The sequence below is a fragment of the Salvelinus sp. IW2-2015 genome, linkage group LG32 (genome assembly GCF_002910315.2).
Source record: "Salvelinus sp. IW2-2015 linkage group LG32, ASM291031v2, whole genome shotgun sequence".
Lineage (NCBI taxonomy): Eukaryota > Metazoa > Chordata > Actinopteri > Salmoniformes > Salmonidae > Salvelinus > Salvelinus sp. IW2-2015.
In genome coordinates, this window is record NC_036871.1 from 24,911,943 (window position 1) to 24,934,870 (window position 22,928).

The following is a 22,928-nucleotide window of genomic DNA, read 5'->3' on the forward strand; positions in this document are numbered from 1 at the left end:
GGCTTAAGCAGGGGGACACGTCTGGCACTGCAGGATTTGAGTCCCTGGCGGCGTAGTCTGTTACTGATGGTAGGCTTTGTTACTTTGGTCCCAGCTCTCTGCAGGTCATTCACTAGGTCCCCCCGTGTGGTTCTGGGATTTTTGCTCACCGTTCTTGTGATCATTTTGACCCCACGGGGTGAGATCTTGCGTGGAGCCGCAGATGAGGGAGATTATCAGTGGTCTTGTATGTCTTCCATTTCCTAATAATTACTCCCACAGTTGATTTCTTCAAACCAAGCTGCTTACCTATTGCAGATTCAGTCTCCCAGCCTGGTGCAGGTCTACAATTTTGTTTCTGGTGTTGTCCTTTGACAGCTCTTTGGTCTTGGCCATAGTGGAGTTTGGAGTGTGACTGTTTGAGGTTGTGGACAGGTGTCTTTTATACTGATAACAAGTTCAAACAGGTGCAATTAATACAGGTAACGAGTGGAGGACAGAGGAGCCTCTTAAAGAAGAAGTTACAGGTCTGTGAGAGCCAGAAATCTGGCTTGTTTGTAGGTGACCAAAATACTTATTTTCCACCATAATTTGCAAATAAATTCTAAAAAATCCTACAATGTGATTTTCTGGATTTTTTTTCTCATTTTGTCTGTCATAGTTGAAGTGTACCTGTGATGAAAATTACAGGCCTTCTCATCTTTTTAAGTGGGAGAACTTGCACAATTGGTGGCTGACTAAATACTTTTTTGCCCTGTATACATTCATTGCTAGCCCACACACACTGCTGCTACCGGACTCTTATTACACTGCTCAGTTCATACACTGCCCCCCAGCCCCTCCTTCCCCAATACACGTATACATATTGGATTATAAATTGAGCCTTCCTGTATTGTACTTATGCTAAAATGTTGATTCTATTCTACTGCCATTTACTTTATGTTCGTATTCTTATTTTTTACTATTTCTTATTGTTGTTGTCCAGAAGGAACCTGCAAGTAAGCATTTTGTTGGACGATGTATACCATGCGTATCCCTTACATATGACTAATGAAACTTGAAACTAAGGACAGCGTGAAGAGCTCTTCTGAAAATATAAAAATGAAATACGAAAACGGAGGTCTTTATCAAAATATAACTAAAATGTCAAGAATGACTTTAATCTAACAACATACTCTAACAGATCATGTTTGTGTTCAATACTTGCCATCTGGACTCATAACAGCCAGASCCCAATAGTGCACTCACACTAAGAAACAAGCACACAGAACCCAATGCCAACTTTACCACGCTAGCTAGCTCTATCTATGTACACACCACTGTCCCTGCACTGTCCCTGTGTTTAGCTGCAGCATCAAGGTCCATCTCTGCTGCTCTGCTCTGCATTGGCTGGCTCTCTGTCGTCCAAGCCTCATGTTATGCTCGGTGGTTTAGCTCGAGTGTGTCTGTGGCCTCTCCTCTGGCCGCCCGTGTCCATTTGCTCTGCGGTATGGCAGGCCCGAGCTGACAGATGGCAGCCCCTCTCCTCCACTCCCGTTCTCTCTCCCCTCCGGAGTAACACAGTAACTGTTTTTCCTCCGACGTTGACCTTGCCCAGCCAGCCAGCGATCCAGGTTGGCACTCCGCCTGTCGAACAGGAGGGTAATGAAGTCCAGTGCGCTCACATGATTATTAAGGCTTGGCGCTGGGCCTTTTGAGGGGCTCACGCTCTACCCCTCACCTCCTCTCCCTCCCTCTCCTCCCATGTCTGTCGTTCACACACCAGCGTTGATGAGAACAGTCAATCGTTACACAGCACTTTGAAACACCAATTGTGCGCCATTACAGTGTTTCACAATCCTTGGGTAATCTTTGCTGTTTGTTGTTTTCATAGCCATAGAATCTGCTTGATAAGTTATGCCACTGGAATCTGTATTGCTTTTAAGTAGAATATTGTCTTATTCACAACCGATGTACTGCTGTATTTCTCCCAGCTGACACCCAACACGGAAGACTAATGTCAGGACTAAAGTTCATCAGATGAAGCTACTGTAATATGACAACTTCTAAAGCCAGACAACCACGCCACGTCAGTCTATCACACAAACCACCACCGTGTCAGTCTGCCACGCCACGTCCAGTCTACCACACCACCCGCCATGCCACGTCAGTCTACCACCACACCCACCACGCCACGTCAGGTCTATCACACAACCACACCGTGTCAGTCTGCCACCGCCACGTCAGTCTACCACACCACCGCCACGACACGTCAGTCTACCACACCGCATGCCATATCAGTCTACCACACCACACCACCATGCCACGTCAGTCTACCACACCACACCGCCATGCCACATCAAGTCTACCACACCACACCGCCATGCTACGTCAGTCTACCACACCACACCGCCATGCCACGTCAGTTACCACACCACACCGCCATGCCACGTTCAGTCTACCACACCACACCTTCATGCCACATCAGTCTACCACACCACAACCCCATGCCACGTCAGTCTAACCACCGACACCGCCATGCACGTCAGTTATACCACACCACACCGCCATGCCACGTTAGTCTACACACCAACTTCAGCCACATCAGTCGAACCACCCACACGCCCATGCCATAGTTTACCACACCACCATCCGCCATGCCACATCAGTCTACCACACCACACCGCCATGCCACAGTCAGTCTACCACACCACACCGCCATGCACGTCATTTACACCCACACCGCATGCCACATCAGTCACCCAACCACACCGCCATGCCACTCAGTTACCCACACCACACACCGCCGATGCCTCACAGTCAGATCTACCACACCACAACCGCCAGCCACATCAGTTACACACCACACCCGCATGCCACCATAGTCTACCACACTCACAACCGCCATCGCCAACGATCAGATCTACCACACCACACCGCCATGCCACGTCAGTTTTACCACACCACACCCCCATGCCACGTCAGTCACCACACACACCAAGCACCAGATGCCACAGTCAGTTTACCACACCACACCGCCATTGCCACATCAGTCTACCACCCACACCCCACTGCCACTCATTTACCACACCACACCGCCATGCCACGTCAGTCTACCACACCACACCGCCATGCCACATCAGTCTACCATACCACACCACCATGCCACGTCAGTCTACCACACCACACCGCCATGCCACGTCATGTCTACCACAACACAACGCTAGCCCTGTAATTCTCCCCAGGGCAGAGGGAGGCATCTCTCTCCAGGCACACTCAGTCTGGGTCACACAATGAGAGGTCGTTCTGCGATTTGAGAGATGTGGGTTGCAGCATTGACCTTTACTAAGGCAGAGCTGTCTGTTTGCACTGCTCCCATAAGCCACCTCCCCGCCTGACTGCTTAGCAACCCCCTCGGACCGGGGCGGGCCGCGGTGCGCATGCTCCGATGGCCTCCGTGACATCTAGGAACCTCCGGGTAGGGACAGGAATGGAAGGGTTAATTCTGATCATACAGTATTTATAGGCCAATTCAGAACAAGGGTTGGCATTAACACTCTAAAGGAGACATCCCTCCTGTATATCAATAAAACATAGAAGAGCCAGGACTGGAGCACAGGAAGGATTAGCCTTCTACCTCAAGCTCATTCCAGGTCTGCCGAGAAACCAAGCAGTCTGACATGGTAGCTGGGCTAGAGCTACAACAGACAAATTCGTCATTAGGTAGAGTACTACAACAGTATCTCCTCAAAAGGATTTGCCAAAATAAAATCACCATGGTCACATGACATCAGCCTACCAATCACAACAGAGTCCAGACATTGTTCGCTCAAAACCTTGTGCAAACACACCGTATGAACTGTGGGAGGATCACATATTGTCTCACATGTTGGCCTAGTCTGTGAGGTTTGGGGAAATATCAAGAAAATCACTATATAAGGACCATATCAGACTGAGCTTGTCTGGCCTAGCAACAGACCATCATAACAGAAATACCTTTCCAAGAAGAGTACATTCACCGCAATGCTGTAAAAGCTTTTAATAGAGACAGTCTATGAGTTAAAGGAGAACTTTAACTTTTTTTTTAAGGAAGAAGCTAGAATCCAGTCAGGTAAAAACTGTGCAATTGAATGTGTCGAAACTACAGATAGTATTTTTCTTTGCAGCCCATCTCTGTTTCTCTATTCTCCTCATGGACTCCACATTAGTCAGGCAGAGAGGTATAATGTAACGGGAAGGAAGGTGAGCGTAATTGCATATTAGCAGCAGCACACTCGACTGCGCGGGAGGTGACTGCGCTAACGAATCGAGAGGAGTTATTATTAATCACCAATTAATACAAATCAGGCTAGAAATCGCACTCAGTCTACAGTACGCATGGCTTCCTTTTGTTTCCAATGGCTGATCTGGGCTGGTCAGAGTGAGGCTGGTCTGTTCTCTTATTTATTTCATAACATTTAATCGAGTTCCTGTTGCTGTGGTATGTTGTGTTGACTATTGGGTTTTAGAGTCTGATCCAACCCCCTAGGATTGAAATGAGAAGCCTGTTCCACTATGTTTGTTAACAGATGACATGTGTATGTGCTTTATGAATGAGATGAATTCATTGCAGAGCACAGGTTATTGTTATACTGTCTGGTGGTAGTAACAACAAAACACTCGAACCATCAAATTTCTTTACGCAACACGAAAATAAATGTTCTTTAATGGAGTAGTGAGTGAGTGTGTCGCCACTAGTGAAGAGAATGACAGAGACGGCCTAATCAACACACCATTGTCCAAACTGCTCCAGGGACCCAGAACCAGGAGGAAAGGGATAATTTGAAGCCCTTTAGAAGGCAATGAAACGAGCATTTTAGCCTCAACTACAGCTATACTTCTCTATTTACTCTATCATCACTAAAACCCAAACACAGTAAGGGTTGCCAGATTGGTGGTTCATATAAAAAACTAAACAACAAGCCTTTTAACCTCTGAAAACAGCTATTCCTCCTGCTTTACTACATCACTAAAAGCGGAACACAGTTAGGGTTGCCAGATTGGTGGTTAGTATGAAAAACGGTGTCAGAGAGAGTCAGGGAGGGAGAGATAACAGAGACAGAGGTTGAATCTGGAGGAGGGCTAGAGGCCTCATGCTCCTCACCCTCCTCTGTCCAGCTCTGTAACGGCCCACAGTGACCTGCTTCACACAGAGCGGCCAGCTGTACACAAAATGTGCCTTTCCCTCTCCGCCCCGAACCTCGTACCCTACCCCTCCTGTGCCCCCCCCCCCCCCCCCCCCGCCCAAGCTGACCAGGCCACTGGCTCCGCTCTGTGAGAGGGAGAAGGCTCCTCCCTGAATTGGCTGCAGGCTCAGCGTTGTCCTGTCACCAGCCCAAAAAACGGTAGAGGTGACCCCAAAACCACTTTCTGGAATGTCCTGCCCTGCTGCCTAGGGTTTATTTGTTTATGATTGTCCTTCTGAGCCTTGCCACCTTGGCTGGAGTAGCTTGGACTGGACTAGTATAAAAATATAGGATCAGAGTGGACACCAAAATTGTGAAAATGTGAGACCCTTCTTCACTTTTTAAGCACCATGCTCACTGCCCATGCTTTTAAAAGGTGTCATTGGTCACTGAAATCCACAGAGGGATATTTGAGACAGTAGGATAAATGGGTCAAAAGTCCCCCCCATGATTTTCCAAATGTCAGAGTTCACAAGGAGGTTAAAGTGAAGCTCTGTGGAGAGGTGATGGCCTGCTGGTTAAAACCCAACAGGCTTAACTGACATATGAAGCAGCTTCAAAGGCAAACAGTTAAAAACAAACAATAACTTGAGCAAACAAACAACCCATCTAGAGCAGGGATGGGCAATTCTGATGGTGGTGGGGCCCAAGAAAATTCCTAACTCATCATGAAGGGCCGCGGTGTCTCGCAGGTCTGCATACCCACATCCATACACACACGTAGTCAGAGCTGGCTCTAGCCTTTTGGGGGGCCTGAGCAACACATTTTATCGGCCTCTTGACAGCGGAGAAAACATTTTTTAACTGCGGGCCTACAAAAGGGGGGCCACGCGCCGGCCACCAGTTACCCATCCCTGATCTAGAGTGCTTGTCTCATACAACCCAAACAGATGATGATTGACACAAATGTGTTGTATCCGTGTGGAGGATGAAGAATTCAGAATGCCTTAATCAACATCCTGCACAAAGAAAGACACGAATTAGGGATTTGATAGTCGACAACCACAACAACTGAAAGCAGTATAAATCTGTTTTGTCGGGCACCCTCAATTCTGTAAGTGCGCCATGCCAAAAAAAACTGTAAACCAAAGAGTGGCCAGCTGTCTTCTGGCCTGCTATTAAATTGCTCCTTGGATGGTGGCAATATCATTTTTTTCTCCATAGGAGTATCACACCAGGTCCCCAAACAGAGYGACCAGCTGTACAGCAAATGTGTACTGATCCATCTGGGCCCTAAGAGTGCAGACTCCATCTTAAGAACATGGTCTAGCTTTCAGTGCTTGGCCAGAGCTGGTCTAGGCACTGGTTAAACTCAGACTGAACAACAGATGCACATTGTGAACACAGTGTTGAGGTTTGGTCCAACCAGGCTAGGGCTGGGTATGGAGTGTACTGGTCTCTCATTCACACCAATATAGCACCCTCCTCCTCCCCCCTCCCTTCCACTTCAAATTGATCAGCTGAATGTTGTAGAAAGCAAGCACCAGGTGGCTTCTGTCGTCATCGAAGCATAATATCCATGCATCAAAATGTGCTGGCAAACGTAAAAAAACCAAAAGGCCAACAAGCTACTAGCCTCTTGTTAGGAGCGGGGAGGAAGGGGAGACAGAGTGCACTGGTTTCGGTTCAGAATGATTGTTCCATAAATTAGCGATCGAGCGTTATGTCACGCCACATCACTATATATAGTTATCAGTGTTAAGCAGACACTGTGAAGGAGGTATGAGTGGAGCGGGGCATGGGTTGAAACAGCACCCCTATGAATCCAGCTCTGCTCCATTACCTAGGCTAATAAGCTGAGAGCTGGCAGAGATGACCGAGCCCCGTTTCCCTTCTTGTGCAGATGGCCATTAAAGGAGAAAGTGTCCCTTTTTCAGGAGAAAGAGAGTTATTTGAGCTTTTTCCAATGAGGAGGTGTTTCATTTTTTGGGGCCTAAATTGGTTTTGTGGTAATTACAGCCTGCTCCGGGTTTAACCCTCCCATTCGTGGATGAGGGAGAGCAGAAAGAGAAATCCTCAGCATATAAAACAACCAATGTCAACTCTGAACAATGTTGTTAATAACTACTATAGGCCTACCAAAAAATTACATAAAAAAAATCTACACAACTACTTCTTTTATTGATTTCATCTATTTTCTCTTTTATCTATTTTGAAGTATATGACGTTCTTTAACAAAATGCATTAGATCATCAATATTTGATTTTGGATCCATTGCACATTTGTATTATTCCAAATAAAGTAATCGATTGTTTTTCTGAAACTGTTTGGATTCCTAACATTATGGGCGATAGCATGCCTGTTGCTGGTGGAGCATAAAAGCTTAAAGTAACCAGTAGGCGGGAGGTGTTTTGAGGAGGACTAGCGCTAGCATGAGATGATTGTATTAGGCAACCCAGTGTGTAGAGAAGAGCAGATCAGATGAATACAAACCAGCCACACACATAGCTAACACAACTCATTGCTCTCTCTCCTCTCTTCTCTTATCCTCATTCTCTCGGGCCTGGCTCCCTGGCAAATACGCTGTGAGCTCCGTGCGGCCGAATCGATAACCGATCTGCATTACACGTTGGCCCGCGTCTTCGCGCGCGACTCGTCGATCGAACGGCTGCGCCCGATCTCCTGTCTCTCTCTCTTCTCTCCCTCTCTCGTCTCTCTCCTTTCTTCGTCTCTCTTATATCCTTCTCGCTCATCTCTCTCTATCTCTCTCAGCACAACACAGCACACACACACACACCCCCACAGCAACACACCCACACACACACAAACAATACAACAGTGGCACCTGCATCCAACAAACACACACAACACCACCACAAGCACCACACAGACACACACCATCACACACACACGCACACAACAACAGTAAGAACACAAAGACAATAAGATCAAAATCAGAATCACAAAGATGCCTGTGATTGTTTATGCACAAACAGTGTGTTCCTGATAGAATTGCCCACCGGTCCTTATAGAATTGCCCACCGTGTTTAAATTCACCTGCGCCTAGAAGCGCGTCCCAAACAGAGAGGCGGGTTGGTTCCAGATCAATGAGTCTCTCTCCCACTGAAGACAACAGATAATGCAGTGTAATGAAAGAGACGCCAAACGAGTTGAATAAATGAATGAATAAAGGAAGGTGAGACTGGAATTCAGACGCCTACTTACTGCAGGCAAGAAAGAAAGAAGCCTGGGTAGTGAATTGTGTTTTCTCTGCAAATGATTCTACCTGCATACAAATGAAAGCCAAAAGTAAAGACATTTGAGAATTATAGAACAGGAGAGGGTATGCTCTTTGTGTATTAATTAAGCATTCAGAATATGAATGTGTTGAATGACATTTGAATGAAGGGTATTAGAATCTAGAATCTTGTCTGATGAACTTAGTCTACATGCATCAAATTGTACTACATTGTTTTCCTACATTTCATACAGGATCAGGCATTTCAGCGTTGACAGACAAGAATGTCTGAAAATCAAAAGCAGGCTCACACATAATGTTCATGCTTGTGGATCCCAGAGGCTTTCATCACAAATTCACAAGGTATAAAAATAGAAGATTTTATATTCTATAGTTCTGCTTACAGTAATTATTTTTGTTACTACAAAGGGTGTACTGCAATCTGGGGAGAATGTGAAAGATTTAAAGCCAAATATGAAACAATATGCTCTGGATAAGAGCGTCTGCAAAATGAACAAAATGGAATGTAAATGGAATATCTTCGGGAAATATGTTGAATAATTAAACAATATATCAACAGATATTCCTTTGTATGACTACATTAGACAGTACCTCAAAACAAGTGACCATAAACATGGAGAGAAATATGAAATGAGTCACCTCTCCTACCTAGCATGTGATTGGCCACGTGGACCTGGATGTCCCATTCGCTGTAGAAGACCATCTGACACTTGATGCACTGGTAGGTCTTCTTCTGAGCAAAARACCAGGAGGAAAAGACAACACAAGGACACAGGGTTTTATACTATGTCAATGTCACATTCTTACTGAGCACTCTGAGTAGTTCTGAGCAGTTCTATGGCTACAAATCTGAAACGAATGTGTATACTCTGTGATTAATTAACAAGCTCACTGGACAACCAAAAAACTCTGATTCTTTTCTAATTTGGTAATTTTATAAGATACGTTTTATCATATAGGGGCGGTTTCCCTGAAACAGATGAAGCCTAGTCCAGGAATAAAAAGCATGGTCAATAAAAAATCTCCATTAAAATAGCTTTTTAGTGTAGGACTAGGTTGAATCTCTCTCAGGGAAACCGGCACCTTTTGTTTATTTACATTATATTAAAGTCCATTACCTCCTCAGTCTGTGAGGGGCTTGCCCTGGGCATGGGGGAGATCTGTGGGGTCCTGAGCTGCCCGCTGTTGCTGTCCCCTGCCTGTTCCCTGTGCACCGTCTGGGCGTGGTTCTGCAGCTCCGCCTCTGACTCAAACTTCACATTGCAGCTGGTACATCGAGTCTTGGCGGCGCTTGAGGAGATAGAGGAGGAGGACGATGACGATGAATGGGCCAGCTTGCCTTTCCCCTCCCCGGGGCTGAGAGTCTCCATATGAGCGGTCCATGCTGCTGCAGGCATGGCTGGGGTCGTGGCTCCTCCCCCTCCCTGCTGCTGCCTACCTCCGTTCATTACCTTGGGGCTAGAGCTCTTTGAGCCAGCGGCGCTGACACACGCGGCACACAGCCCGTACGGCAGCCCGTTGATGTCTAGCTTCACCAGGTCAGATTTGGACCGGAACTCCTTCAGGCACGAGGCACACTTGAAAAGCTTCTGGTTGACCTGGTGGTGTTGTTGGTGATGATGGTGGTTGTGGGAAGCCAGATTGGTGGTGCGGCCGATGGGGTGGTTGGTGGACATTGTGCCAGTCTTCTGCATGTGGAAGGTGCCGTGAATCTTGAGCTCCAGGGTGGAGGTGACGGTCTGCATGCACACCACACAGCGGAAGCCCGTCAGGGAGTTCCTCAGGTCTGGGTGCATCTGGCAGTGCTCCATGAAGTCCTCCTCGCTCTGCAGGGGCATCTTGCAGATTCGGCAGCTGCCTGTGTCTAGGCTCTTGCTGTGGGTGACCTTGTGCTCGGTCAGTGTGAGCAGCGAGGGGAAACGCTCTCCGCAGATGGGACACATGTAGTGCTTGACGGGACCCAGGTGGGTTTGCATGTGTTCCCTCAGACCTGCCTCTGAGAAGAAGGTGCGTTGGCAAACGTTACACTTGTGGGTGCCCTTGATCAGGTCGGACTTCCTCTTCGCCATGGCGCTCTCACCCGGGCGGATGTTGTGGTCTCGGAGTTGGTGGTTGGTGAGGAGGGAGTCCATTGTGTACGATGCCCCGCAGATGTCGCACCCGAACAAGGGGTCAGCGGTGTCCACTTCCTCCTCACTCCCATCATGGTTGTTTGGGGACTCCAACACGCCCCCTGATCCTGCCACCCCTACACCATGGCTGTTGGTCAACAGACCCTGTAGCTCTGCGTCGTCCTTGGCCGCTGGGTGGTGGTCCACTCCTCCGGTGGTGGATCCATTGGCGCCACAGTTCTGGGCCTTTCCCTCGAACACACAGTGCTTCTCCCTCAGGTGCTTCTCCAGAAGTACGATGGCTTGGAATGCTTTGCTGCAGAAGCGGCAGTTATACTTCTTGCTGTGGGTGGTGATGTGGCACTGCAGCTCCACCTCCGTGCCGAAGGACTCCCCGCAGAAGATGCAGCGGTGGGCCCGGCCCTGGTTCTCCAGGTGGCTGTGCTTGACATGCAGCTGCAGGTCGGCCTCGTGCCTGAAGTCCCAGTTRCAKGAGGTRCAGCGGTACACCTTYTTCTCRTTGCTGTGCTTGACGGCCAGGTGGAGCTGRGTGGACACCTTGGAGTCAAACACTTCCTGGCAGAGGGTGCAGCGGAAGAACACGAACGTGTGCATKTCCAGCAGGTGTTTCTGCAGGTCGTCCACTGAGGTGAACTGCTTGTCGCAGCTCTCRCAGATGTAGTAGGTAGAGGTGATGGTRAAGTGGACCGTCACATGCTTCAGCAGGGACTCCTGGTTGGGGAAGTCCTTGYTGCACTGGGGGCAGKTGAGYTGGGGCTGYATCCCRTCCAGGTGAGTYTTCAGGTGGGTCTGGAACAGGTCCAGGCTGGTGTACTTGGCCCCACACTGGTTGCAGATGAACTCGCTARTGCCACGATTGCYRCGAGAGGAGGAACCATGAAGGAAAGWTTGATCAATCGATATGGGTGAGGAAGGGCTGAGGGTCCGCAGAGACTTCTTYCCATTGTTGATGTAGTTCAGCGCCAGMGGAATGTTCTTGTGGTTTTCTTTGATGTGCTTGTTCAGCTTCAGAACRCTGTTGAAGATKGGCGAGTTGGTGCAGTAGGAGCAGGAGTACACCTCCACRAYGGGCTCCTTRGRRGTCACCKCYAGGGGGGAGTCGAAACGCAGGCTGCCYSCSTCACAGTGGGTCTGACGGACGTGCTCCTCCAGSGTGGCYTCRGTCAGGAACCCCATRAAGCACTGGGGACAGAAGAAGGCRTTRCTCTCCTTGGCCACGGGGCTGGGGAAGCYRTGGGAGCAGCGGATGTGTTCTTGAAGAGCGTTGAGGTYRCTYARMACCTCRGTGCAGAARTTACACTGRAGCARGGYGTCRGGCAGGCTGSCCASCAGGGYGRCATGGTCCTCGGCRTTGTGCACCTGCTTYAGGTGCTCGYTCAGGTTGAACAGGGAGGGMAGCAMCTCYAGGCAGAACTGACAGGTGTGTGCCTGCTCRGGTTTGTCAAGGTGCATGGTCCGCAGGTGTATCTGAAGYACGGCMAGGCTAKWGAACACCTGCTTGTTGCAGTAGATGCAGCTGTAGGAGATCTTGGGCTGCTTGGAGGAGCGTCCCCCGACGTCATGTGAGGTGTGCTGGGCAGCCCTCTTCCTCCTCCCCCGGGTCTTGGGYAYRGGCGGGGCKGCCTCCACCATGGTGGAGCTGTCGACGGAGAGGTTGGAGTCYGGGGTGGTGCTGGAGACRGAGGTGTAGCCCACAGTGAGCAGGGAWGGGCTGTTGCTGTGGTTACTGGAYTCAGGGAGYTGGTGGAYGTCCATGTGGGCATASAGGTCCTCCACRGAGAGGAAGTGCTCGGAGCAGACGGCGCAGYWGTGACCTTTGCGGTCGYGGCTGTGGGCCTGGTCAATGTGKGTCAGCAGGACRCCCTCRTCGCTGAAKGGCTCGTGGCARTAGATGCACTGCARGGCRCCACMCAGGCCCCCGTCCTCYGAYGGAGAGCACTCWGGGTGGCACTCRGCGATGTGCCTYTGCAACTCCTCAGGGACRTCAAARCCCTCCTCGCAGCGGCTGCAYTTCCTYGTCTCCTTCAGCTTCCAYTCCTCCYTGGAGARKCCRCTGCCTGRCCCCCYGCYRCTRCYGTCTTTGCCCCGCTCGTGGACCTGCATGTGTCCRTGGAGGGAGCTGGAGGAGAGRAAGCCCCGGCGGCACACAGGGCACTTGTGGGGCTTGTTGGAGGCGTGGGTCTTCATATGGATCTTGAGGTGGTCGCTGCGTGAGAAGGCCGAGTCGCATTCGCCACAATGATATTTCTTGTCGCCGGTGTGCAGCTTGACATGCCGGTCGCGGCTGCGCTTGTGCTTGAACAGGCGGCTGCAGAAGGTGCAACTGAAGGGGAGCTTGTCACCGTGGCTCTGCTCGTGGCGCTTGAGGAAGCTCAAACGGCTGAAGGACTTGTCGCAGAACTGGCACGGGTACGGTAGGCCGGGGCCCCCTTCATCCTCGCCAAAATCATAGTCTTCGCAGTGGCCGGGGGAAGTCTGGTCTTTACTGGATGGAGATGATGCAGTCCAAGAACAGGATGGGTCATCATCGAGATCAACACCGTCTGTACATAGATACAGGTACATAGAGAGAGAAGAGAGAGAGAAGAGAGAGAGAGAGTGGAGGGGGAGAGATAGGGAGAGAGAGGTAAGAGAAAGTGGGGAACAAGAAGGAGAGAGAGAGGTGTTTTGTCAGATTGTATTAGGAACTCATTTGTCTCAGCTCTGTTAAATAATACAGGTTGGCTGCTGTGGCATTAGTCATTATGGTAATTGCAAGGTAGCTAAGTATGAGTTTACATTCCTTTGTTACTTTGACATTTTTTCTCTTGTTACTGCATTATGCTTGCCTCTCACAGGAAACAATGCCTCATCTAAAATCGTACATTTCAACCTGCTATTTAAAGTATAATTACAGGTAAGGAAAGAAAAATGAAAACGCTTTTACCACAATTAACCTTGTATGGGGCCATGTAATGGCTTAGCCCACCGTGACTCACAATGCAAACTCTCTGACATTTAAACCCCAACACAAGGCAATGGGGAGCTTCAAGATGTAAGCCCCACATGAGGTAAATTAGGACATGTTTATTATTCTTTAGCAATTACCGAATAGTTTCTATGAAATAATACGCTTTAAAATGACCTTACGTCAACGGAGACAAGAAAACAAAAGTCAAAAGGGAGATTTGAAACAAAGACAGAAATTGAAACACACTGTACATAAATATGCAAAAACAACACTCTCGTCTCGACTGCAAAATGAGCAACTTTTTAGGAGAAACGCGGTTTGTTCTGACCATTAATCTGTTCTAGATATTAGATTATAGAATATTGGCTGAGCAGAGTGAGTGTTGGCTAAACCGAGACATAAGGCAGCCGGTGCTGGATAGATAAGGTGTGCCAGGGGGCACTGTGAAGGGTTAAGGTGAGGTCAGAGAGAGAGTGATGGGGGGAGTGTGGGGGAGGATAAATACCTCACCCAAGGACAAGCAGGTGCAGTGAATGACCTGGGGACATCAGAACAACTGCCAATGTGCCCTCGCTTTTGTCGTTATCACAATTGGTTATTCGTTGAGATTCCAATGGTGCATAACACAGCAGTGTGATATAAACACCAGTTTCCAGGATGTTCAAAAGGTGACGGACCACTTCTTCCCTCCGCCCAATTCTAAGTGCTGTGAACTTCTTTACTTGAATAAAACCATGTAATCTCACCCCTTCAGAAAAAAAGCCCAAGTCAAAAGGCCAAAACTTGCATTGGAATGGGAAAAACAAGAGGAAACTGCACAGATTTATTTTACTTATTTATTTATGGGACGGCTGGGGGAAAAGCATAAAGCCTCCATCATTCCAGCATCCAACCTTCCCCTTCACCACGTTATCTTTCAGCTGACACATACTGTAAGTCTCTCTCTCCCTCTCTCTCTCTCTCGTTCTGTTGTTTTTGATGGTGAGAGAGATCTGCCTTTCGTCAGGATAACATACCATCACTGAGCACTTACAGCCGTCATCAGGGCCTATCTTCAGGAAACAGATGGGGTCGGAGGTTATTCCCCTGCCCCCCCACTGCCCCCCACAGCCCACTTTACACAAGCTCTCACTCAAGGAGCAGGCAGAAAACCAAAGCATCTACTGACTTTCTTTATCCAGTTCATCCATGTTGTTTTATTCTGCTTTGAGGGAGGATGGGTGAGTCAGTGGAATGCCCTCCCCCCACAGAGTGGAGGGATCTGTGCATGCACACACAACACACACCCACACACACACACACACACCAACACACCACACACACACACACACACACACACACACACACACACACACACACACACACACACACACACACACACACACACACACACACACACACACACACACACACACACACACACACTCTCCAGGGTTAGAGTAGACAGCAGAGAGAGGATTGACCCTAACCAATGCCTTATAGTCAAGCATGTTAGCTAGGAGCAGGACCAAAACAAACACATATATAACAAGATATATACAAGGCAAAATCTAATTCCGCCTGTCTTAAATGATGGCATCGCCGGCAGACATTGCGATGCTGTCAAGGCTGCCTCCTCCCTTCTTTGTTGAGTTTATATTATTTATATCATGTCTTTATTACATTGAGCGTACATTAGTTAACATACAAACCCAAGAGTGGGGAGTGGGAGTCATGAGTAAGGTACACGTGGGCCATCATTTGAGTTGAACTGTCAGATGCTTAATTGACTTAACATGCTCCATTGGTGCCACATTGTTGATTAACACAAGTGAATTGATGATATATGTATGTAGACCTTATAGCTGTGTTGACATTGGACCTGTGAGTACAGTATTCCAGGAACTTTACTGTTTGTTAATCATACCTGTGTAACCTAATGTCTTCTGAATGATATCTACGCTGCTTTCTCTGAACTGTTGCTATTCCCACTAACACTTGACATTGTTTTGAAAGGATGTCGGTGTACAATTCAAAAGACGCACTGATATGGCTTTTGGCAAACAGGTGGTTACTGAGCCCTCGTAGCTAGTACTACTGAATAACTTGTGTTTCACCATATACAACATATTTTATATGTTTGCTGCCCCTATCATCACCAAGATATTTTATTGTTTTGCTGCCCCTATCATCACCAAGGCATATTTATAATATGTTTTGCTGCCCTATCATCACCAGGATATTTACTATGTCTTTTGTGCCCCTATCATCACCAAGGCATATTTTATATGTTTTGCTGCCCCTATCATCACCAAGGCATATTTTATATGTTTTGCTGCCCCTATCATCGTCACGGCATATTTTATATGTTTTTCATATATCACCATGGTGGTAGCACTTGAGGACAAGAGCTCAGGTAACCCACACACATACAACCCCCTCCCCAACAACCCCCTCCCCAACACCCACACACACCGCCAAGACAAGTGTGTGAACAACGGCAAATGGAAAGTACCGTTCAACCCCAGGAGACCTAAGAGGAAAGAGAGAGAGAGAGAGAGAGGCTCTGTTTTTTCCCTACTTCACCCAGACAAGAAATGGCCAGGTCCTCGTCAGCCTGAGTAAATAACAGGGAGCCGAGGAGGCCTTTTCTTTCACGTCCGTCCGTCCGTCTCTGGGGCCTCTGCACGCCAGCACTCTCTGTGCCGCTGCCAAAGGGGATGCTGGGGCCTGAAAAAGTACACCCTGCAGCTGAAGGGCTGTCTTTGTTGGCCTGCCAAGGCCTTCCTGAGCATCCTCCAGCCAACAGCCTGTCACATCCTGGGAGGAAGACCTCCATCTTAGGTCCCTCTCCCTTGCTCCTCTCTCTCTCTCTCTGGGCTCTGGAGTCTTTAATCTCTCTCTCTTTATGGTCTCTCTCTGGGTTCTTTCCCCTCTCTCTCTCTCTCTCAAAATGCACTCCTGCCAGACCAGAAAGAAATGCGCTCTCCCTCTCTCTCTCTCTCTCTCTCTCTCTCTCTCTCTCTCTCTCTCTCTGGGCACTTTCATCTCTCACCTTCTCTCTGGGCTCTCTCTCTTACTCTGGACTCTCTTTCTCTCTGCACCTCTCTCTCTCTTTCCTTTAAATGTCTGCTACACAGAACAAAACAACTTGGTTGCGGGGCTGATACAGGGGACAGCTGGAAACTCATTTGACATCTGTTAAGTAAGAGTGTGCTCGTTCTCTAGCTAAGACTGGTGCATTACAAATATCGTTTTTTTAAGCTAAATTTTAATATGTTATCTTTCTTGGTTTGTTCTGAGTTGGAGGTCCACAGGGAATGGTGGCACTTAAAAACGAAATCTTTTTTGGCTCTGTTCACTACTTATTACAAAAGAATCTTGGCATATCAGCTTTCACTTAAATGTATAACTACTATAACTACTATAACTTCTAACCTTCATCGAGGCTTCAGTGAAACACTCAACCCTGATGAAATTGTAGTACAACGTTGCCACCTAATGCACATTCAAATGTCATAAATCAACACTGCAGAGCTCTCCCTGTCCTCTGCCGTGCCCTGATTGTTTTACTGCTGAGGATATCTGGAAATGTGCATGTACACCCTGGCCCATCTACTGTTGCTAGCCCCAATTCTGCTCTGATATCTGCTTCACTGATTTCTGCTCTCGAAAAAGCTAAAAATGTTTTTTTGCACGTCAACACTAAAATGGATCAATTGAAAGTGTGGGTTCACAGCTCCAATCCAAATGTGTCATTACTGAGACGTGGTTAAGAAAGAGTGTTTTGAACACGATGTTAACCTTTCTGGTTATAACATTTTTCGGCAAGACAGATCTTCCAAAGGTGGTGGAGTGGCAATCTTTACCAAGGATCACCTTCAGTGCTCAGTTGTCTCTACCAAGTCTGTTCCCAAACAATTTGATTTGCTTGTTTTAAGCATTAAACTTCAAATAGCTCTTTGCTGCTCTGTCATTACTCATCCATAAATGTATATTCTTATTCCATTCCTTTACTTAGATTTGTATGTATTAGGTAGTTGTTGTGGAATTGTTAGATTACATGTTAGATATTGCTGCCCTGTCGGAACTAGAAGCACAAGCATTTCGCTACACTCGCAATAACATATGATAACCATGTGTATGTGATTTGATTTGATTTGTTGACTGTTGCTGGATGATATCATTCATCATCAGCACCGGCCTGTACCCTACCTGCCCTAAGCTCTCTCCTGGCCTCTTACACTAAGAATCTTACACCTCTTACACTGAATCTGTCCTGCTAGGTGACCTAAACTGGGACATGCTAAAACCACCTGACCAAGTGCTAAAGCAATGGGACTCCCTAAATCTTTATCAGATTATTATCCAACAAGGTATGACTACAAACACCCAGAAAATGCTACTCTCCTCGATGTTATCCTTACAAATAATCCTGAAAGGTATTAGTCTGGTGTTTTCTGTAATGACCTTAGTGATCACTGTTTTACAGCCTGTGTTTGTAATGGCTGCTCAGTGAAACGACCTGTCCTGAAGTGTCAAAGACGCTTGCTAAAAAACTTTAATGAGCAAGCCTTCCTTCATGACTTGGCCTCTGTAAATTGGTATAGAATCATCTTGATCCCCTCTGTCGAAGACGCTTGGACCTTCTTTTTTATATTTTCAGTGGTATTGTTAACAAACATGCCCCCATAAAGAAAATGAGAATTAAAAACAGGTTCAGTCCCTGGTTCGACTGTGATCTTACAGAGTTACTCCACCTCAAGAATTCAATTTGGCGAAAGGCTCGGCACACGCATACTTAGGCTGACTGGCTCTCGTTCAGGCAAATGAGAAATAAGTGCACTCAGGCTATCTGGAAGGCCCAAGTGAGTTCATTTAAGGAGCAGTTCTCTCTCTGTGGGTCTAATCCCAAGAAGTTCTGGAAAATGGTTAAAGACCTGGAGAATAAACCCTCCTCCTCATAGCTGCCCATGCCCCTTAATGTTGATGATGTGGTTGTTATTGACAAGGAGCACACGGCTGAGCTCTTTAATCACCATTTCAWTAAGTCAGGATTCCTATTTGAATCAGCCATGCCTCCTTGCTCATCCAACATTTCCTCATCTCCCACCCTTTCCAATGCGACTAGCCCACGATGCTCCTCCCTCTTTTGCCCCTGTCCCACTACAAAGTTTCTCCCTGCAGAAGGTCACTGAGGTGCTACAGGAGCTCCTTAAACTTGACCCCAAAAAAATTGCTGGGTCAGATGGTTTACACCCTTTCTTCTTTAAGGTTGCTGTCCCTATCATTGCCAAGCCGATCTCTGACCTTTTTAACCTGTCTCTTCTCTCTGGGGAGGTTCCCATTGCTTGGAAGGCAGCTACGGTGCGTCCTTTATTTAAAGGGGGAGATCAAGCTGATCCAAACTTTTATAGGCCAATTTCTATTTTGCCCTGTTCATCAAAGTGTTGGAAAAACTTGTTAATAATCAACCTACTAGCTTTCTTGATGTCTATAGTATTCTCTCTGGTATGCAATCTGGTTTCTGCTCAGGTTATGGATATGTCACTGCAACCTTAAAGGTCCTAAATTATGTCCCCATTGCCCTTGACTCTAAGCAATGTTGTAATGCTATTTTTATTGACTTGGACAAAGCTTTTGATACAGTAGACCATTCCATTATTGTGGGCCGGCTAAGGAGTATTGGTGTCTCTGAGGGCACGTTGGCATGGTTTGCTAACTACCTCTTTCAAAGACTGCAGTGTATAAAGTCAGAACATCTGCTGTCTCAGCCACTGCCTGTCACCAAGGGAGTACCCCAAGGCTCGATCTTAGGCCCCACACTCTTCTCAATTTACATCAACAACATAGCTCAGGCAGTAGGAAGCTCTCTCATCCATTTACAGTGGGGAGAACAAGTATTTGATACACTGCCGATTTTGCAGGTTTTCCTACTTACAAAGCATGTAGAGGTCTGTCATTTTTATCATAGGTACACTTCAACTGTGAGAGATGGAATCTAAAACAAAAATCCAGAAAATCACATTGTATGATTTTTAAGTAATTCATTTGCATTTTATTGCATGACATAAGTATTTGATCACCTACCAACCAGTAAGAATTCCGGCTCTCACAGACCTGTTAGTTTTTCTTTAAGAAGCCCTCCTGTTCTCCACTCATTACCTGTATTAATTGCACCTGTTTGAACGCGTTACCTGTATAAAAGACACCTGTCCACACACTCAATCAAACAGACTCCAACCTCTCCACAATGGCCAAGACCAGAGAGCTGTGTAAGGACATCAGGGATAAAATTGTAGACCTGCACAAGGCTGGGATGGGCTACAGGACAATAGGCAAGCAGCTTGATGAGAAGGCAACAACTGTTGGCGCAATTATTAGAAAATGGAAGAAGTTCAAGATGACGGTCAATCACCCTTGGTCTGGGGCTCCATGCAAGATCTCACCTCGTGGGGCATCAATGATCAGATTTGCCACCAATGCTCCTTATAGGACACGTAACAACACAGCATGTCCTTCCTCTATTAGTTGGCATGTGTTGCTGCCATGCTATGTTGTTGTCTTAGCTCTTTATGTAGTGTTGTGGTGTCTCTCTTGTCGTGATGTGTGTTTTGTCCTATATTTTTATTTATTTTTCATTTTTAATCCCAGCCCCCTTCCCCGCAGTAGACCTTTTGCCTTTTGATAGGCCGTCATTGTAAATAAGAATGTGTTCTTAACTGACTTGCCTAGTTAAATAAAATAAAAATATAACAATAATCACAACCTAACAAAACTACCCACCACAAACACAGTCTCTGACAAACGAACACACACGCGCGTGCACACACACACACACATGCACATACACAATCACCCTGAGCTTCCATGCCAGTCTACACTCTCTCTGTGTGCCACCTCTCTTCCATGTTCATTTTTAGCTCTCTCTCACTGAGTAAATATGGCTGTTCAAATAAGCCCTTCAGCCAGGGACCTGCTGCCATTACTGCTCCTGCACACACACAGACACTGCTCTTAACGACCCGTAAGCTGACATGCGCTTCACTTCAAGCGTTTAGTGCAAAAATATAGCTACAGTACAGTATCTGTTAGTTCAAATTGGTTTGTTTCTGTGACCCCATTCTTCCTTATGTCTTCACTATAAAACATGTTGAGAAATGAGCAGGAATGCAGCGAAGTCACAGGTGTGGTCATTATGGTTTAGGTGGGTGAGAATATGAATACGTTCTAGCATCTCATACTCTATACTTCTATAGTGCAGGACTGTGCAGTGCAGTATAGTGTAACTCCACCTCTCTCTGCCCTGTCATCAGAACTAGGACAATTTGACAGAAGAGGTGAAAGCATGTTTCCCCTCCCAGCTTGCATAGCATGATAAATTAGACCAGACAAGCCTCTGTGTCAGTCTATGGCCTCTACCCCTAAATCACCGCTATGGACATCAACTTTAACGACTGACGACAAGCTGCTAGTGATTGTTTTTTTATCCAGTCATAACGCACAGACAGCATTAAGCTTTTAAGGGCCATGCTTAGGGAATGACTCACTGTTGGCACCTGTGACTTCCTGTCTGGGTTCCTGGGAGTAGTTCAAGGAGTCTTATCTCTGCCTGACAGAACTAAACAGGGGTGGCTAGAGCACCTCGTCTCTTATTCCAGAGACAGACGACTTTTATCCAAATCCACTACCTTATCTTATCAGACAAAGGCTTTAGGAGATCTTCTGTCAATTCTACCGCTAGACTTTTGTCAACCACCTGTTCCATATTCTCAGTGTTGGGGAGTAATCAACTACATTTAGTTCAACTAGTAATTTCATTTAATTTGGTAGTAGCTTGGTGGTAGTTGAACTAAATTCACATCTCGGTAGTGTTTTCAGTAGTTAATTACTGTTTTACCATGTCATGGTGTAGCTAACTTTTGGAACTACACACAAGTGTTTTGCTAAAATAAGATAACATATGGGTGAAGTAGGCAAGAATGTCCTTTCTTTTTCGACATGAGACCTGCCTAATTCTCACTTGTTGTGTTTAATTTAAATTTGGCTAAATTACACATTCTGTTAACATCTGACTCTAGAGTGATCTGTTCTTGCAATTTGTATTCTATGACATTTCAGATTCAGATAGTTTTAAGTAGTTCGGATGAAGTGAACTACTTTTTCAAAGTAACTTCACTTAAGTAAACTATATTTTTCTTAAGGGTACCATTAGTGTAGCTTAACTTCTTCCACTGTGAAGTAATTGGAAGCTTCCCCAACACTGCATATTCTTATGATAGAGAGAACCGGCAACGCACCTTTCCCAAATCAAAAAAACGACTTTATATCATACCAGAAATCTTTATAGGGATTTTCCTAGGAACTGTATCAGTGCGCACGTACATGAGTGAGGGTGCGTGAGTGTATGTGTGCGTGCGTGGTCATGCACGGGTGTGTGTGTGGTCGTGCGTATGTGCTTGAGTGTGAGTGCACAAGCTTGCGTGTCTTTGTGTTTCGCACAGCAAGGATTGGCGATTCATTGAATAAACAAAGAACTGCCAAAGCGTCTGATATAACGCTGTGACCCTACTTCATATTCAGAGAGAAGAAGAACAAGGCATCCTTTATGGCTACTGGTAAAAGTAGTCTGACAATCCCCTCAAGACTGTTAATGTGTCATTGTTGATGTGTCATCTCAAAGCACATTCTGAAGCTCATATCAAACATGATATCATGTTTGAACAACACAATATCATCTTCAGTGCTTTATGTGACACAACCACTTAAGATCTAATAAGCGGAGGCTAGAAAGCTGCGAGAGGCTTCAACTTAGCTAGCTAAAGAGACTCCCGTTTCCCTCACATGAAAAAAGAGGTTTCAATGGTTTCAATTTACAGGCTAATTCYAGTTCTCCTCAGATGACTGGATCATTGAGCCGACTCAGGACCCCACACAGAGCTATTGGAGCGAGCCCAGCCCCAAGGCTTGACATACAGTACCACTGCTACACTGCTACACTGCTACACTGCGACAGCCCTGGTTAAAAAGAAATCACATCCAGTCAAAATGGAGTGCTGAACATTCCCAGCAGCACTCAAAGAGAAGTGCCAGGTAGCCAGACATGGCTTATTGCACCAGTCTCACACATACTACCGCTGACACTACACACAAACATAAACACACACACACAAACATACATACATACATACACAAGTAGAACTAGAATATTGAGTGTCCTCTCTTGCCCATTGGAGATGGATTTAATGCCAAGCTTTGCATGTCCTTGCCTTCCCACCATCTCTTTCTTTAGTTCTCCATCTCTCTCTCTCCCCCTCTCTCTCCTCCCTCTCTCTCTCCCTCTTTCCCTATCTTGCGCTCTCTCTCCCACTCTCTCTTAGCAAACACAATATGTTTTTTAAACATCAGTGAGAAATGTCAGGCCCTGCTTTCCCCCTGCCAAAGAACAATCAAATCTGACATGCTACGGGAAGAGAGGGAAGAGG

The 22,928-nt window shown here is 46.7% G+C and overlaps 1 protein-coding gene across 7 annotated transcripts in view; it reads right to left on the reverse strand.

The window, feature by feature from the left end:
• The window catches only part of LOC111956729 (zinc finger protein 521-like), a 183,340-nt gene that overhangs the window by 75,427 nt on the left and 84,985 nt on the right, over positions 1-22,928 (reverse strand). For 4 of the 7 annotated variants that reach the window (XM_023977287.2, XM_023977286.2, XM_023977285.2 and 1 more), the window contains 2 exons: positions 9,501-13,057; positions 9,022-9,115 (listed from right to left, as the gene is read on the reverse strand). In XM_023977287.2, the coding sequence (XP_023833055.1) occupies positions 9,022-9,115; positions 9,501-12,701 (3,295 nt within the window). In that variant the 5' untranslated portion in view covers positions 12,702-13,057. The remainder of the gene's footprint in view (positions 1-9,021; positions 9,116-9,500; positions 13,058-22,928) is intronic. The other 3 variants (XM_023977284.1, XM_023977283.1, XM_023977281.1) reach the window with 2 other exon arrangements.